The sequence below is a fragment of the Amblyomma mixtum genome, chromosome 8 (assembly GCF_055824585.1).
Source record: "Amblyomma mixtum isolate Tamu chromosome 8, ASM5582458v1, whole genome shotgun sequence".
In the NCBI taxonomy this organism is placed as follows: Eukaryota; Metazoa; Arthropoda; class Arachnida; order Ixodida; family Ixodidae; genus Amblyomma; species Amblyomma mixtum.
This window is the reverse complement of record NC_143019.1, coordinates 32702042-32720190: the sequence shown is the minus strand read 5'-3', so window position 1 is coordinate 32720190 and position 18149 is coordinate 32702042. Positions and strand designations below refer to the sequence as shown.

Here is an 18149-nt window from a genome sequence, read left to right as displayed (position 1 = left end):
AAACGTTTCCGAGGCAGCGATTAATATTTTCAGGCATCTGCTGAACGCGCCACGAGTGAAGCGTATTTGTGCGCGTATTTGGCTTGGTTTCCAGCGCACCATGATTGCGTCACTATCTTGTGGTCGCATGCCTCGCAGTGCTTGGCCACTGCGCTTCGCTAATTTTGACACCAACTTTGTGCTCCTTCATCGTTCACTTGAAATACTTTCTTGCCCCAACCTGCAACGCCGGGTACTGAGAACAGGATTTACACAGTGCTTTGGGCCTTTTCTTTAGGATGACGCTCTTCCGGGCGAGCCAGGAGGCGTCCGGTGGTGGTAATTGACTTGAGTATTGTTCGCACCCCTTCCTTTCCGAGAGAGAGAGAGAGATAACTTTTATTTTTCAGCTCAAGTCCGAGCCTTCTTATCTGCCCGTTTGGTGGGCGTTATTTATCGGCGGTGGCGGAGTGGGGCCACGTGTCCCTTGGATGCGTCGGATGCGGGCGGCGAGGAGCGGCCAGAGGGTGGGCTGCGGAGAGGTTGGTGGAGCGGTCCATCGGGCCCACGTGAGGTGAAAGGGGGGAGGCAAGGTATGCGAGGAAGGTATGGTGGGAGAGTTAGTGGCGCGGGGGCATAACCAATATGTATGAATGTTTGAGGGGTGCTCTCCGCACACGAGACAGGCGGGTTTGCCCGGTTTATGAAGGATGCAGTGGGAATACAGTTCGCAGGGAAGGGAGTTAGTCTGTGCCTGTCGAATTAGAGTGGCGTCAGCAAGGCAAAGGAAATGGGAGGGTGACGGAAGGGTTCGTCGCATGTGGCGCAAATTGCGAAGGTGTTCGCGGCGGTCCTGTCGGTGTGTAGCGCGGTCTGCCTTGGGATTATAATGGGCTGGCCAGGCAGTCGGAGGGCCCGGTGGTATTTTTTCACGGGCCAGAGCATGAGCAAGCTCATTCTCCGGTATACCTTGATGACCAGGAATCCAGTCAAGGCGGACATGGAGCGTAGGGTGGGCTGTTAGGTATTGCAGCAAAGTGTCTAGGATATGGGGAGGGAGTTTTTGAGATTCGAATGAGCGTATGGCAGCCTGAGAGTCTGCACGTATGGTGATGGTGGAGGAAAGGTGGTCGTGAAGCGTAATCGCCTCTGCTATGGCCAGCGTTTCTGCGTCGGTTGAGGAGGGCACTCCTGTGTGGAGATGCGTGGAGGTGCTTCGAGGGCCGACTACTGCAGTAACTACTTGGTGCTCGAGGATATGGGCATCGGTATAGTAAGTGTCGTGGCCCAGTGCGGGTAAATGGTTCGCCAGTGCTTCACGCCGCCCGGGATTTATCGTTGGAGACATGTGGCGTGGAATGGGTTTTACAGTAAGACGCGGGAGGCTTTTCCACGGGGGAGCAGATGGTTGAAGCGAGGGTAGTTGGGAAATGGTGTGTTCGAAAAGGCTGAGGAGGTCTCTGCCTTGCTCGGAGGTAGAGAGACGGTGTATCTGGGCTCGGTGGTGTGCTGCTGCGCGTTCTTCGAGGGAGTTGAAAATGGCGGCGTCTGCGATCAGAGCATTTGCGGCGTAGATGGGAACTCCCATGGCTAATCGAGTGAAGCGACGCAGAGACGCTTCCAGTTTGCTTACTTGAGAGGATGTGAGGCGTTGATAGGGGTAGGCGTACATGACCCTCGAATAAACGAGTGCTTCTATAACTCGACGGAGTTCGTGTTCTCTGAGTCCATGCTTTTGACGAGATATACGGGACAGCATGTGGCGAATTTGGTTCAGTTGTTGCAGGAGTTGGCTAAGCCACACGTTGCACTTGCCATCTTGTTGAAAAGTGAAGCCAAGGATCTTGATGTGGCTCCGTCGGGGAATAGGGGTTTGCGCGAGAGAGAGTTGAATGAGTTCGCGGTAGGAAGAAGCGGTTTTTTGAGGAGCGTTAGAAACCACGATGTATTCCGACTTTTCGGCGGAACAACTCATACCTATGCGGCGTGCATGCTCCTGAACGACGTCGAGGCCTTGCTGCAAAGTAGATTCTAGTTCCCCGGCGTTTCCTGTGGTAGACTAGAGAGAGATATCATCCGCATATATAGCGTGGCGTAGGCAGGAATTTCAGCGAGTTTTCGGGGCAGTTCTTTCATTGCCAAGTTGAAAAGCATAGGTGAAAGAATGGATCCCTGTGGTGTACCTGCGGTGAGGGGAAAGGGGGCGGAAGGTGTGCCGTCGGGGCCAATGATTCGGAGGGTCCTGTCTGTAAGAAAGTCTTTGATGTAGTTGAACATGCGGACCCCAGGCCGAGTGTCTGCCAGGTTGGTGAGAATTGCGGAGTGGGCGACATTATCAAAAGCCTTTTTGATATCCACGCCGGTCAAAACTCGAAGCTGTGCGCTGCTTGGGAAGGCGTACAAATCTTATAGATTTGCCGTCCAATGTCTTGTGTGCATACGTGGGCGCGGAATCCCACCATAGTGGGAGCAAGACAGCGATTGGTATGCAGGTGCCATTCGAGGCGGGTAAGGGCCATCTTCTCCATCAGCTTCCCTAGGCAAGAAGTCATGGATATAGGTCGGAGGTTAGTGATCAGCGCAGAGGATTTTCCTGGTTTCGGAATCATAATTACGTGTGCCTCTTTCCACGCAGCGGGAATTTTCCCGGAGCGCCAAACAGTATTAATGATCTGAATAAGTTCGTCTAGTTTTGAATCGGGGAGGTTACGGAGTATACCATAGGTAATTTTATCTGGGCCGGGTGCTGTGTTTCGCTTAAGGGAGCGTAGAGCAGCCTGAAGTTCGGCGAATGTGAAGTCAGAATTCATTCCTTGCTCGTCTGCTTCTTCTTCGGTGTAAGGGTATGACGGGGAGCTGGCAGGAGAAGTAGAGGATGGGTAAAATTGATTTCGGATTTGCTCAGCCAGCTCTTCTTGTGAGACGGAGAGGGCCAACTGTAGCTTTTGAAGTGTGTTACGAGGTTTACCCTGTCCAAGTAGAGTGCGCATAATGTGCCAGACTTTTGGAGTGTGGAGTCTCTCGACCATGTCATCGCAGAGCTGAAGCCAGTTGTTCGTGGCTAGTTGGTCAGCGTATTCTTGGGCTGCTTGCGTTAGTTCAGCAACTTTTCTTTTCAGTGCGTGGCTAGATCTACAGTTGCGCCAAGCTTTTATGGCCCGGCGACGTTGTTTCCATAGCCCAAGTAGGTGTGTGTCAATGTATGGATAGTCGGGAGATCGGTGGATATGTTTGGTGTGTTGGGAGACGGTCTCCATAATGGCGCTACACCATTTTTCGGGGTCCTCGAGTGAGACTGATAAGGAGTCGAGGGCTGGCCGAGCCTTTGGCCAGTCTACGAGCATAGTGGGAGGTAGATGTGTTCCGGGTGGTCTGGAGGGTCGCTGGGACGTGAGCGTTATTGAAGAATACAGTGATCACTCCCCATCGTGTCACCCGTATTACTCCAAGAAGCGCGGAGATCGCTGCGAATCCATGCAAGGTCGGGGTTTTTGTCGGATTGTGCTCCACATCCTAGACGTGTAGGCATGAACGTGTCATTCAGGAGGGTGAGGTGATGAATACTGGCGAAGCGGTCGAGTTTTCGTCCGGAGGCTGAACTACGGTCGTATCCCCATGCAGGGTGTGGGCAGTTGAAGTCACCAAGAAGGACGAAAGTAGTAGGGACATTAGAGGCAGGGAGGGCCGTATGCAAAAGTGGGATGCTGGTTTTAGAGTCGGAGGGAGTCCAGTAGCAGTTTAAAATCGTGATACGGTGACCCTGATAGGTGGAGTGTGTCAGGACATGCTCTTTCGTCCCGGAGTTGAGGTGGGATTATTCTTCCTGAATGGTGGGTATCGTGCGCCGTATGTATGTAACCGTCAAAATCGGCGGAGGAGGGGGCGTTTGATGTCCTTTTCTCTTCATGACTATACTTGGCTGAGTAAAATGGTCGTAACCTGGAAGAGAAAAGGCACCGTGCGTTTCCTGCAGTGCGATGACGTCTGGGTTAACGCCAGTAATCCGCATGTGTTGCAAGAGGGCATTTTTCTTGCGACGAAAACCGCGGCAGTTCCACTGCCAAATAATTAGAGGGTTTTGGGGTGGAGATGTGTGTCGCATGATATCACTCATCATGCGGGTCTTCCTCCATGGTGTCGAGGTTAGGCACAGGAGGGGCGCTTGCGCGCTTTCGAGGGGGAGCATTGGAGTCTGTGTCGGGAGAGCATGGGGCAGAGGACGCGAGGGAGAGGAGATGGTGCTCTAGTTGCTCGACGCGAGCCGTCAGTTGTTGTAAGGCCAATAGGACGGGAGCAAGGGATTGCTGTATGAGAGCAATAGCGTTGTCGGTAGGGAGGGGTGAAAGTGGAGTAGGTGTGGAGGGACGTGAGTAAAACCGGTGTTGGAAGGACGGGGGAGGGGGTGCGATGGATGTGGGAGATGGACCGCTCACCTGGTGACTTGGTGGAGTCTGTGACTGCATCACGGAAGCTTGCGGTTTAGTAGAGGAGGTGGAGGTGCTGGTTGCCGCACCAGAAGTGGTGGACGGTGGCCGCTTGGCAGAGGGCTTGGTTCGAGATTGACTTCTTTGCGCGGTCTCGTGCCCCGGGCTGTTGCTGCTGCTGTTGCTGCTGCTGTTTCTGCTGCAGGAGAGCTGAAGGGCCTCGTAGCGGTTCGAGGTAGGCAGGGGCGGCCAGATGGTCGCGTCGGCTTTAGGGGGTGGAGGGGCGGCGCGGGCGCGATGGCGTCGTTGGGCGCGGTGCCACTTTAGGACTGCAGCGTCGGCGTCTTTCCTTGCGGGGCACTCAGGATGAGACGGTGTGTGGTCGCCCTTGCAGTTCCAGCAGTGTGGTTCACATTCATGTGGGGTAGTCGTTGGGTCTTGGTCAGGAGGAAACGGTTGGCTGCACATCGAGCACCGAACAAGGCTAGGCTTGTTAGGACAGACGTCGGCACGGTGCCCTATGGCGTGACAATGCGTGCATTGTTTGCTGTGGGGCTTTTGCGGGTAGACGCGGTACACTCCGCTGTAGAAGACGGCATAGCGTGGTAGACGGGGCCCTTCGACGGTGAGCAGAAGTGTGTTGGTACGACCGAGACGGCGGGCGCTTAGTAGTCGGGTGCCGTCAACACGAAGGTTAGCGGCAAAGTCGTCTTCGGTAAAGTCCATGGTGATGCCGTGTATAACACCACGGGCGTTAAGGGGGTCGTTAGCTACGTACGAGGTGACTTCGTACTGGGTGTTGTTCAGTGAAACTTGCTTGAGTTGGAGCAGCTTGTCAGCAGCGGCTGGGCGGTGGGTATCGATGGCCAGGATGTTTTGCGAGGTGCGGAGTTTGATGTAGGTATTGTCACGTTCAGTCTTGGTTAGGCGTGCGGAATCCATGACGGACCGACAGAGCACAGGGAATAAAGTGTTGCCGAGGTTGAGGTGGTTCGCAAATTTCATGACGATCGTGGCTGAGGTGGCTTGCCGGGGCGCCGCGGGAGCACAGTGCTTGTGATTCAGCGCCTGGGCTGCTGACTGGCTAGGCGAGCTCCCCGCCGTTCCGGCTGCGAGCATGCTGGCGAGCGCGGGGGGCGTTGCCCCGGCGGTGCAGATGTAGGCTTGGCTTAGCGCGCCCGGCGTGGGCGGCCAGCCAGATGCTGATGTGCCAGAAAACGGCGCAGAACGCTTGGAATTTTGATTACCAGGCGTACAGGCGATGAAGTAGCACTCCTATAGACCGGTTGGTGGCGATCCGAGGTCAGGAACCTGGACGTAGACGTGATTTTGCTGGAGCTCGGTGTGCGCACAGCCGATCACGGTGGCGCTGGTGGCGCCCTCCCTCCTTTCCGAGAATACGAGCCGATGTTGTGCTGTATCGCGTCTTTGACGCTGGCGTATGCTTGTGCTAGGCATAGAATTTTTTGCTTGTGTCTTTTTTGGTTTCAGGCGATACGTGGAATGAGCAAACTGTAGTATCCTTTTCTTCGGTGGTCAGTAAAAAAAAATAGTCGCCGTATTCGCTGTTACAACGACACGGAAAGCTGCGATCTGCCCCCAACGCAGCGCCAGATCCGCATCGGCAGCTTCTCCAGTCCTCAAAGTGACGTCACGACCTCTCTTGACCAATCACGGGCGGCGGCGCGCCGCACGGCGTGCCCCGCGGCACAGGCCGCATATTTCGGCTAAAAAAGGCAATTCGCGCTTGTTTTTGCCTTATTTGGATGCGATATTCCAGCATACAGTATGGAAAACTGTAGGATGCCGCTGCCAGCCCGATTTTCAGAAAAAGTGCTTCAGTCTCCCTTTAAGGCGGACTTTAAGCGTGTCCCTTCAAATTTTTTAAAACGTTCCGTTTTGTCCATTGCCTTTCCGCGGGTTTCCAACCCACAGAAACGCGGGTACGGCGGAACGGACGGCGGTGGCCCCAGCGCCGAAAATTCTCCGTGGAACTCCGTAGTCCAGAATTCGGGCACCTCGCTCGTGCAGCAGCGCCAGCAACAGCTGCAGCAGCAACAGCTACAGCAGCAGCAGCAGAAAGGCCCGTCGTCGTCAAGTGGTGTCCAATCGGGCGGCAGCTTTCCGTTGCCGGTGGAGGTGGAAGAGGAACGCCCACAGCAGGTGGTGGAGGGCGTGTCCAGCCGGCTGCTTCCTCTGCTCATGGCTGCTGGCCTGGTAGGAGGAGCAGCACTTGGGTTCGCCATCCGCGCCACAGACAACCCCTGGACCAGCCGACAGATCATGTACGTCGGCTTCCCCGGTGAGCGATAATTCGACGCTATCTAATGTTTACCACCAACTGCACTATCAAATGCTTATCACCAGCAGCACCATCAAGTGCTGCTGGCCAGCCGAATTATTTCATTTCATTTATTTGGACACGCTTGCAACCAAATCGAGGGGGCCCAGGTTATAGCTGCTATTTCGCATTGCAGTGAGGAAACCCTAGACCCTCTTACATATGAAATGCTGTGCTATGGAAAGTGGCATGATCAAGTACCATTGGCAGCGTCATTGTCGAATGCTGTTCACCGCGCAAATGACTGATCCTATTACCACTTTTAAATGTTACTGACAGCGACGCCAGAAATCTCTGGCGTTAAATTCCACGTAAGCAGCCCAAATGCTCCCTAGCTAAGGTGTGGTCAGGCTCCGCAATCACACAGGTCTACATCTATAGGTCATGTGACTGCTTACAACTGGACCTTGCTATGTGATGTGTCATTTCATGCATACTCAGGGCCGGGAGGGGACGGGGGGGGGGGGGGGGGGGGCTTAGTTGTTGGTTATAAAAACAGACATGCAAAAATGGATAACCCGCCTGGTCAAATGACTTGCATATTATAGTAATTTCACCGTGTGCTAAAATCTCATGCACCTTCTTCACTGTCCTCTCCTCTCTTCTTCTCCATCCCTTTGCATGCTGTGTGAACTGGTCGACGCCGCTAACCTCAGTGCCAGCCACGATCAGGCCTTCAGGCACGGTGGTGACAGTGCCCATGTTCGAGACGGCGCGCCTGGAATGCATGGCCACGGGTTACCCTCTCCCCGTCGTCCAGTGGTACGGCAAGCAGCTGCCTTCGCTAAGCGCCCGTTACGTCACGCTATCGGACTTCACGCTGGTCATCCGAAACGTCACCCTCGTAGACGCAGACGTTTACATGTGCCGCGCGTACGACCACCACGGTCAACCGGCGGTCTGGCAAGTGACCCTCACTGTGGCTCCACTGATTCCGGCGGTGCCGGCGGCGTCGAGCCGAAGGCGCAGGAGCCGGGGTCGGAGCTCGTCGTTCCGACGGACGGGACGGAAAGCGTACCTGAAGAGTTTGTTGACTTTTTAATGAATCTGATCACCCTTCTATTTTTGATGTGTCACCCGGGGTGAGACCTCGTCAGGAAGAATGCCAGCAGCTTCTTCCTTTTGTCTCATCGCGTGGGCATATACTGTACGTACAAGTTCATGTCTGATTTATTTATTTATTTATTTATTTATTTATTTATTTATTTATTTATTGATTTATTGATTGATTGATTTATTGATTGATTTATTGATTGATTTATTTATTGATTGATTTGTTGATTTATTGATTTATTGATTGATTTATTTATTGATTGATTTATTGATTGATTGGTTTATTTATTGATTTATTTATTTATTTATTTATTTATTTATTTATTGATTTATTTATTTATTTATTTATTTATTTATTTATTTATTTATTTATTTATTTATTTATTTATTTATTTATTTATTTATTTATGTATTTATTGATTGATTGATTGATTGATTGATTGATTGATTGATTGATTGATTGATTGATTGATTGATTGATTGATTGATTTATTTATTTATTTATTTATTTATTTATTTATTTATTTATTTATTTATTTATTGATTGATTGATTGGTCCGCAACGGTGCCTAGCGGGGGTAGAGGGCGACCAGAGCTCTTCGATTGTATCATTTGTGAGGCTCCCCATGCGCAGCGCGCGTTTCAAAATCGATTGTTCTGATTGGTCTAAATAATTGGAGGCAAGTCGAGCTCCCGAAAAAAAGAAGCTAAAGAAGCAAGATCTCGCCCACTCTCCTACGTCTTCCTCCACTGCTGCTTAGCGGATGCGTTTTTGTTCCCCATTTGCGGCTCGACATGCCGACGGTGGCGACGCCTACATTGCTGCAATGCTGGCACCAGTGGGAAGAGGAACTTTTTTATGTGATTTCCTGGGCCACTGATAGCGACACTTTTGCTCTCGCATTGCAAGCAGAGTCCTTGCGCCAAGAAGCGCAGTAAGCCCTAGGTGAAATGCTCGAAATGGGTGGATGCCCAATCTGACCTGCAGATAATAATACTCTGGCCAGACAGTGCGTTGCGTAAATTACGTCGCATGGGAGCTCGAAAGATTATCAATAAACGATGAAGAAAATGCAAATTTTTACGATACAGTACATACAGCGACTGCCCGAGTTGACCACGGCTACGAGAGATAACAGATTCATAAAGAAAGCCACAACTCTACAGTCCCCAAATTATCGAAAGTTATATGGCATAGAACGCCCAAGTCTACATCAGTGACACGAAAGCGGCCTTCTGCAAATGGCCTTTTTAAATCCTTTCCTTTCAAGAATGCCGTCGGGACAGTTTTGAAAGTATTTCGCGTGCGCCGACCTGAGTCGAATGTTTGGAGGCCGCCCACTCCGATTAAATAGTTTCGTGATTGCGCTTGTCTCGTCTTCTTAAACTGCATGTGGTCTTCTGCTATACTTCAGGAATTTTCTAAATATGTAAATCATGGAGGATTTTCATTCAGAAGAATTAATTATATATGTTCAATGACTTCAGCGTGCATGCTAGCAAATATGTGACAAATGTGGGATGTCCTCAATGCTGCTGGCTTCTATGATGCGCATAGCATCAGCCCGCTTGATTGTTAGTAGTACATATAATAAGGGAGGAATTATACGCATCACCCAAGCCCAGCCATATGGCTGACGTGGACGCCATTGAGTGATTACTCCCTTATTACAAATCTACTCCGCCTTCAGGGATTCCCCTGAACAGCTGACCAACACTGTTCCCATTTCGAGTTACAGATAAATTCGCTCTAGCCCTGCCATATTCTATCTGTCCAGGTTAACTCAGTTGGTAGAGCGACTGATCCGGTGAAGCGACGGTCCGGGGTTCAGCCCACTTTTTGACTCGTGCTAAGCGTCTGCAATAATCGCACCTTATGTATCCTGGTGGTCGATAACGTTTTGTTTTTGTTGTTCAGATCTTTTTTGCGGCTATGTATATCCCGCATCTGGTGGAATAAAAGTCAGTTGCCAGTCAGCGCGTTGTGACGTCATGTTCTTTCTCGTCCCGTGTTTGTGCGCTGTTTTTCCTGCTTAGGTAGAGCTATTGCTTTGGTGAGGCAGTGGCCCCGGGTTCGAACTAGTTAAGGAAAAATTTGTCTTGGTCCCGGGTTCGAGCTCCAGACCAGGACGAAGTCTTCCTTAACTACGAAGTTTCTGTGTAAGCTGTACAGCTTTCCTTTGTAGCCGAATAGCTGCGCTTGGATGGACAGCAATGAGGAAATACTCCCTCATTGCAAATCTACTTCATCTTGGGAGGTTCGTCTAAACATCTGGCCATCAGTAGCACCCGTCAGAAGCTGCCCATGGATCCGCCGAATGCCAGCGAAAGGATGAAGAGGAAAGGCACAGCGTTGTCAACACAGCTGCATTCCAGCTTAGGGCTTGGAGCAGAATCTAGCCAGGCGTTTACATACCAGCCGATTCACAACCATCTTTTATTACTCAATGTTTCTCAGAACTAACCCTGCACCTTGCACTAAACAATTCGAAACAAGAAATTTCTGGTCCCCGAACCTGCATATTGGGATCTTTTTACGACCTTTAAGAACGCGCTCGAACATGTGGATAATGAAGAGGATGGCTCAGGTTCAGGGAAACTTGAGCCCTTCCTTTTGGCCAGGTGCATAAGTACAAGCGGGTCTCAGTCATTATGGTCATTTGCATTGTAAGTGTGTGCTCCCGAGAGTGTGCCGTTTGTTCCAGGTGGGGACCCAAGTTTACTTGGGGTATGGCTGGGAGCACTCTCCATGGGATGTTATTCAATTCAATTCAATTCAATGTTTATTTTCCAACTCTAGGTTGGGGGGCACCTCAGCGAAAAAGCTGACTTATTAACGTCGACAACAGCGGTGGGACCTGCTTGACACCGCCGACGAAACTCAAAACCAGAGCTAGCGCAGACGTCCGTATTCATAAGCCTCTTCGCGCTTTCTGGCTCTCTCTATATGCCGTGCACACGTGCATGGAACACACACACACACACACACACACACACACAGGGTGTCGAACCGCCATTTTTTCGGGTTCGGTTCGGGTTCGGGTTCACGCCTTTCGGGTTAAGTTCCGGGTTCGGCTCCAGAGGGCCATTCCGTTCCGGTTCGAACCGGTTCGGACCGTCTCGAACCGGTTCAAACGGGTTCAACCGGGTTCAGGACAAAAAAAAATTATAACGCAGATGGGTTTCAGTCAACCTTGCTATGCGTTTTCTTTTTTCTTGCACATCACGGTACAAAATAAAAAATCCAAAGATTTGTTTACAAGAACATAAAACTGGGCTAGTTGGTAAAGGGTTCATGAAAAAGGACAAAAGGAAATCTGGAGACTACACAACCGCTGACTAACAACTGGTTATTACATTCTCGGAAACGTATATGAAGGCGCAGGACACCGTGAACAATCCAAAACACAGAAGAGCAAAGATTAAAACTAAAAAAACCGTACTGCGCATGCGCGTCATAGTCGAGTCATGACATCTTTTTCATCGAAACTCGAAGACTATATTCTATAGTAGACGGCGCTACCCTATCTCCTGGAGCTCACACAGTTGCCAAGAAAGCCTGGCTCCTTATCAACGAAATTGATGTATGGTGAAGCAACCCGCTCATCTGCTTCCTTCCTGTTCATAAAGGCCTCGACCATCTCCCTACAAATTCGATCAGGGTGATTAAACAGGAGACTTGTCTTCCTAATTGGGGAAGCAATGAGCAATTGTTCGAGCATCACAGATGGGTGAAAAAGATAGCGGTGTCGTACAAATTGGCTTTGTATTGCAGCGAGTGCAACGATTGCTTCCCCCAGTAGATAAGACAAGTGTCCTGTTTAATAACCCCGTTTGCATTTGTAGGGAGTTGGTCGAGGCCAATGGAATCTGGAAGGAAGCCGATGAGTGTGTTGCTTCACCATCTATCAATTTGGTAGTAGGAGTCAGGCTTTCTTGGCGTTGTGTGAGGTCCAGGATTTAGGGGAGTGCCGTCTGCTGTGGAAGATAGATACTCTTCGAATTTCGTTAAAAAGACGTCAGGATGCGATGTGCATGCGCAGTATGGTTTTTAAGTTTTAACCTTTGTTCTGTTTTTTGAGGTTGTTTCCTGTGTCCTGCGGCTTTATATTGTCACGACCAGAGGAGCCGTGAAGGTAGACGTCGGGAAGAACCCAAGACCGGGAGCCTTCTTTTAATTATGGAGCCAGCTTCCACGACACACAACAGAACAGCGCGCCACGAGAGCCCACCGCCGCTTCGTCGTCGTCTTCGACTCAGCGCGGAGGCCGCGCGGCGCGTTAGGCGCGTGGCATTATTCCCCCCGCGAAAGCAAACATCGTCTCGATGTGGAATGGGGTATGTACAGTGAGGGGAGGAGGAACAAAAAAAAAGACTGGGGGTGAGGTGAACTATACAGTGCGCGCTAGATGACATGCAGGGAGAGTCAAGTTCACACGTGGGGTAAGGGGAAAAGGTACGAAACAGCGTGAACACAGCGCTCAGTCACGCGAAAAGTAAGGCTTTAAGCGCACTACATGCACGATTTCAGGCCGTTGACGCTGAGGGCCGGAGACCACAGTTCCATGGGGGACAACTTCGTAGTTGACGCTGTTCAGGCGGCGCAGGACTCTGTACGGGCCAAAATACCTATTTAAAAGCTTTTCGCACAATCCCTTGCGGCGCACTGGTGTCCACACCCACACGTGGTCGCCCGGCTCGTAGTGCACGTCCCTGTGCCGAAGGTTATAGTGTCGGGCATCGGCGGATTGCTGGTCCTTGATGTGCAAGCGGGCCAGCTGACGGGCCTGCTCTGCTTGCTCCACGAAGTGGCCAGCTTCAGGGGGAAGCTCTGCGTCGCCGTACGGCAGCATGGCGCTGTTCTGTTGTGTGTCGTGGAAGCTGGCTCCATAATTAAAAGAAGGCTCCCGGTCTTGGGTTCTTCCCGACGTCTACCTTCACGGCTCCTCTGGTCGTGACACTGGTGGAGGTGCGGCCGATGCTCCCTACTCCTGAGGACGACTCGACGCGTCCGCCTCTTGTGACCACCCCTGTCCATCGTGCCAGCCGGAGGATCCGCGGCCTGTCCCCCGAGGCCCTTCCTATTGTGAGCGCGCCTTCAACTACCACTCCACTCATGGCGACGCCACTGCCAGCCCTGCCTACGACTGTCCCTGCAGCCAGCCCCACCTATCTCACCCTTCAGACTCCACGCACGCCTAAGCCCTTTCACGGCGACCTGTTTGAAGATTCCGAAGATTGGTTGGCTCACTACGAACGGGTCGCGACCTTTAACTGCTGGGACGACGCTACAAAGCTGCGTAACGTTTACTTCAGCCTTGAAGACTCTGCACGAACGTGGTTCGAAAACCATGAGACTACTTTCTCTACGTGGCGGGACTTTCGACGTCAGCTCCTGAGTACGTACGCCAACACCGACCGCCGGGAGAGCGCAGAGCGTGCACTGTCCTCTCGAATTCAGCTTCCCAGTGAGGGTGTTGCCATGTACGTCGAGGATGTGAAGCGTCTTTGCCATCGCGCCGATCCGGCCATGCCTGAAGAAAAAAAGCTTCGGCACCTGATGCGCGGCGTAAAAGACCAGCTCTTTTCCGGCCTCGTGCGGAACCCGCCCAACACCGTCGCGGAATTCCTGGCCGACGCCGTGCACATGGAGAAATTGCTGCAGCAAAGATCCCATCAGTACGACCGGCAACTGCGCCAAACGTCGACTCTATCAACGTTGGACCGGTTCGACCATGAACCCAGGACGAATGCGGACTCCCTTCGCGAACTCATTCGTTCCGTGGTCCGCGAGGAGCTGCAGCACCTTCAAGCCACCTTAGCCCCTCGCGTCGATTCCGTCACCAGCGTCATCCGCGAGGAAGTCCGACAGGCACTCAGGGCACAAGACGCTGCAGCTGTGCCGGCGCCGCAACCGACCCCATACGATCCCGCGCCGTACCCGACTCCTGTCCAGCCAGTCACGTACGCGGACGTCGTGCGCCGCGCGGCCCCATCTCCTGGGCCTTCGCCTTACCCCGCACCTCCACCAGTGTCCCGACCAGAGGAGCCGTGAAGGTAGACGTCGGGAAGAACCCAAGACCGGGAGCCTTCTTTTAATTATGGAGCCAACTTCCACGACACACAACAGAACAGCGCGCCACGAGAGCCCACCGCCGCTTCGTCGTCGTCTTCGACTCAGCGCGGAGGCCGCGCGGCGCGTTAGGCGCGTGGTAATATACTTTTCCCAGAATAAAAAAACCAGTTGTTAGTCTGCGCTCGTGTCGTCTCCCGTCTTCCTTTTGGCGCGTTTACTGCGTTACTTGAGCATGAAAAAATTGTTTAATGTGAGTTCTTATTTTATTTATTGTCGGCAGCAAAAAGACGAATTTACGGCAAGAGCCGCAAAATGAAATGAACTCGAAATTAATGGAAATCGGCTATGTATATATGCTATAATCCACCTTGTAATAAGGGAGTAATTACTCATTGACGTCCACCCGAGCGCAGCCAAACGGCTACAAAGGAAAGCTATACAGCTTTCTCAGAAACTTCGTAGTTAAATAAAAATTCGTCCTGGTCCCGGGTTCGAACCCAGGACCACCGCTACACCGGAACAGTCGCTCTACCAATTGAGCTAACCAGGACGGCAAGCTTATGGTAGGGCGAGAGCGAATTGAGCAATAACTCGAAGTGGGAACAGTGTTGACCAAATGTTTTTAGGGGTATCCCCCAAGGTATAATCCACCTTATGAGGTGTAGGACGAAAAGCCGATGGATTTTGCATGTACAAGACCCTCCTGCTTCAGCAGTATGGGAGACCCCGTAGCGCGAGTAATAGGTCTCCCTTAAAGCTTTAGTCAGTGTCACAAAATTCGGCGCATTTTAGAAACAAACACAGAAAAACCGCCGCGCGCACAGCGTCTCACCGGCGCGAGCCCAACAGGAGAGAGGGAAAGCCCCCGCCGAGCGCGTGCCTCTCTCTCCATCGCCACGGCGTGCGTCGAAGGAATGAGTCATCCACGCCGAACATTCTCGAACATGCGAGTCGGTTCTTCTGCTGACCGGAGGAAAAGGGCGTAGCCTTGCGTGCACTAAGCCACGTCCCCCTCCTCTGCACTCGGACGTCGGCGACGCCGCCACGACGGCGCCACGCTAGAACACGCTGGAACCTTCGCGAAACGACTCCTCACTCTGACCAATGGGGCCGCGCGGCCAGTGAGAAGAGAGAAGGGAGACAGCACTGCAAATGCTGAGTGTATGTGCGCGCCTACTTTGGCGCGTACAACAAACAGACGGGAAAGCGAGCCTATAAAAGAAGGCATTGACCGCTGTCAAGTCAGTCCGGACCGCCGTTTAAGCTTCATCGAAGCGCGCCCGTTCGACTCCCGGGGAAAACACCACTCGGCCAGCATCGGACCAACGAGGCAACGTTCGCCAGTCTGCGGGACGGCATCGTCGTGGAACTCTGGTCGTCGGACTGCCGAAGTGCCCGGTGAACAAATTGTGTTTTGTTTGTTTACCTCTCTCTCTTGTGTTAGTGCACTTTAGGTGCAATATTGCCTCTGTATTGTATTCTCTCTCGAGTTTAACTTTGCACGAGATGCATTGTGTTGCTAATCACTTTGTCTTTGTGCTAGTGTTTGTGAAACCCTCTGTATCGTCTCAATTGCTGTATAAACTTTGTTTTGTTTTGTGAACCTTTGGCTCCGACCCATTCTCTGGCTTGCGACCAGCGAAAGCTGGGCACCGAACGCCCAAAAACCTCTTGTCACTTGGTGGCTGGTCTCCGCTGAGCTTGCCACGCTGAGTCGAGGGCAGCTCCTTCGAGTCCGAGACCTCTACCCCCACACGCTCTAAGGGTGTCTGGGAGCTTCCCACTAAAAGTGCGCGAAGTCTGGGTGACAATATATTCTGGCGTCCGCGACAGGACGTTTGGTGTTGCAAGCACAGAGAACGGAGAAAGAGTCAGAAGGAGTTTACGAATCGTAAACGAGTGTTAGCAGCAGAGCGATATTGTGAGGTGCCGCGCCGAAGCGGTTAATGAGGTTCACCGTGGAGAGGTACTCGTTTCCTTGAGTACAGAGTTCGGCCTCCAACTATGAATTTAAAGGAGCTTGTAGAGGTGGGCACCCAGATGGGGTTGTCCGGAGCTGGACTGCGTAAATGGGTGGACCAGGAAAGAGAGAAGGCCGAGAAAGAAAGAGAGAGGGCTCGGGAAGAAGCCGAAAAAGAGAGAGAGAGAATTGAAAAGGAAAGGCAGAAGGCTCGGGAAGAAGCCGAAAAAGAAAGAGAGAGGGCTCGGGAAGAAGCCGAAAAAGAGAGAGAGATAATTGAAAAAGAAAGGCAGAAGGCTCGAGAAGAAGCGGAGAAAGAAAAAGAAAGAATTTGAACGCGAAATGAAGCTGCTTGCCGCGAAACTGGAACTGCAACGTGGTGCGAATCAGTCAGCTGTAGTTCAGAGCCCTAGAGAGGAAGGTAGCAGCTTGCGTATAGATGCCAGCAGGTTGCTTCCAAAATTTGATGAAAGAAGGGACGATCTCGACGCATTCCTTAAGCGATTCGAAGGGATCGCAGTGAGCCAGAATTGGTCAGACAGTGAGCGCGCCACCGTTCTAAGCACGTGTCTGAGTGGCGAAGCACTAGGTGTATTCGGGCGACTGTCTCCTGAAGACGCAGCAAGTTATGGCAAGGTGAAAGCCGCTTTGCTTAAAAGGTTCCGACTCACCACCGAGGGATTTCGGGACAAATTCCGGACAGGAAAGCCCACAGACGGAGAAACGGCAACCCAATATGTGGCGCGATTAAGCCACTATTTTGATCGGTGGACGGAACTGTCGGAAATTGCACAGGAATATAGTGCACTCCGCGAGCTGCTGATCAAGGAACAATTCCTGAGCAGTTGTCACCCGAACTTGGCGCTATACCTCAAGGAGAGAAGGGCCAAGACCCTCTCTGAAATGCTAGAACTTGCCGACCAATTTCTTGAAGCCCAAGGAGGAACCAATCTCAGTAAAGTCAAGAATACAAATTCGGAAAGCGCAGAGAAATCCGACAGCCGCGATATTCGATCCAGCCCAAAGCCTCCACCGAAGTGCTACCTGTGCAACAAGACAGGCCACTACGCATCTAACTGCCGCAACAGCGCCACGAACAGTAACCTTGCAGCTTGTTTTAAGTGCGGCCAGAAGGGGCACAAAGCCGCGGCTTGTTCCAACCCGGGCAAGTCCGTTCCCCAGGTATCGTGCGTGCGAGCCTCCTCAGGTGATCACCTGGAGGAAGAAGACGAAAACGGCTTTGTCGAGCTGAAAAACGGCAAGAAGGTACCCGTTGTGAACGCGGTAGTGAACGCGCGACCCGAAGCCGGTATGCACAGGATGCCTGTCTCGGAAGGGAAAGTAGGGCCGCGAAGAATTTCAGTGCTGCGAGACACAGGAAGCAGCGCGGTCATCATAAAGCGAGGCTTGGTGCGAGATAAGGATCTCACTGGAACGAAGAGCCTTGTGCGGCTAGTAGACGGATCCTTTAAGCGCTTACCAGAAGCTAGAGTACAGGTGCAGACTCCCTACTACAGCGGTAAACTGACTGCACTTTGCATGGAACGCCCCATATACGACCTCATATTGGGTAACATCAAGGGGGCAAAATTTCCCAAGGACCCAGACGGTCGCCGCGAGGGAGGAAAATGCGAATCCTGCACGTCAGAGCATCGCAGTGATCGACAGGAAAAAAAGCGGCGAAGGAAGCGCGAGCGAGCTAGCGCGAGAAAGGAAGAAATAAAAGAATCCCCCAAGAAGGAAGAACGGCAAAATGTAGCGCAGGAACGTTCCGCGCAAGAGAAGCCTACTTCGCAAGAAACGTGCGGAAACAAAGGAAACAGCTGTGAGAAGCTAGAGGATAAGCCAGTGAGTGGCCGCAGCGGAGCACGAACGCCGAAGGAAGGAACGAAAAACCAGAGAAGGACACGCGAAAACAATGTGTCAGGAGTTTCTGCCAAACTCAGCGCAATACACACTCTGGAAATGATTCTCGTGCTGATCGGCACATTGCTTCGGCTGTTTGCTTGCCGCGCCGTCAAATTCGGGAAGGATACCAGGAGAGTGTTCACACCGGTCCTTATTGTGAGTCTCTGCGTTCTGATGCAAGTGCCTTGGAACATGTCGATTGTCTTGTTCGCATGTGCATGCCGCCCCGAAAACTTTTTGTATGCTTGGGATATGAAAGAATTTCCCAGGGCAGAAAGCCAAGAGGCAGACATTGACAGAGCGAAAGAATCACTTAGGAAAGAGAGCCAGGCGTGTTCCCGAATTTTAGAACAGGGCCAGTCTGTTCGCCGTGAACTGTGTAGGCCAAACTTGGAAGTATAGGAGAAA

At 51.9% G+C, this 18149-nt stretch overlaps 1 protein-coding gene across 2 annotated transcripts in view; it reads right to left on the bottom strand.

Moving 5' to 3' along the window:
- Window positions 1-18149, bottom strand: part of LOC149331932 (uncharacterized) — a 53720-nt gene that overhangs the window by 8620 nt on the left and 26951 nt on the right. The window contains exon 1 of one of the 2 annotated variants that reach the window (XM_089556945.1): window positions 4413-6089. The exons of the other annotated variant lie outside the window; for it this stretch is intronic. Within the exon in view, the coding sequence (XP_089413071.1) occupies window positions 4413-5522 (1110 nt within the window). The 5' untranslated portion in view covers window positions 5523-6089. Of the gene's footprint in view, window positions 1-4412; window positions 6090-18149 lie in introns of those variants that run through there. 2 annotated transcript variants of the gene reach the window in all.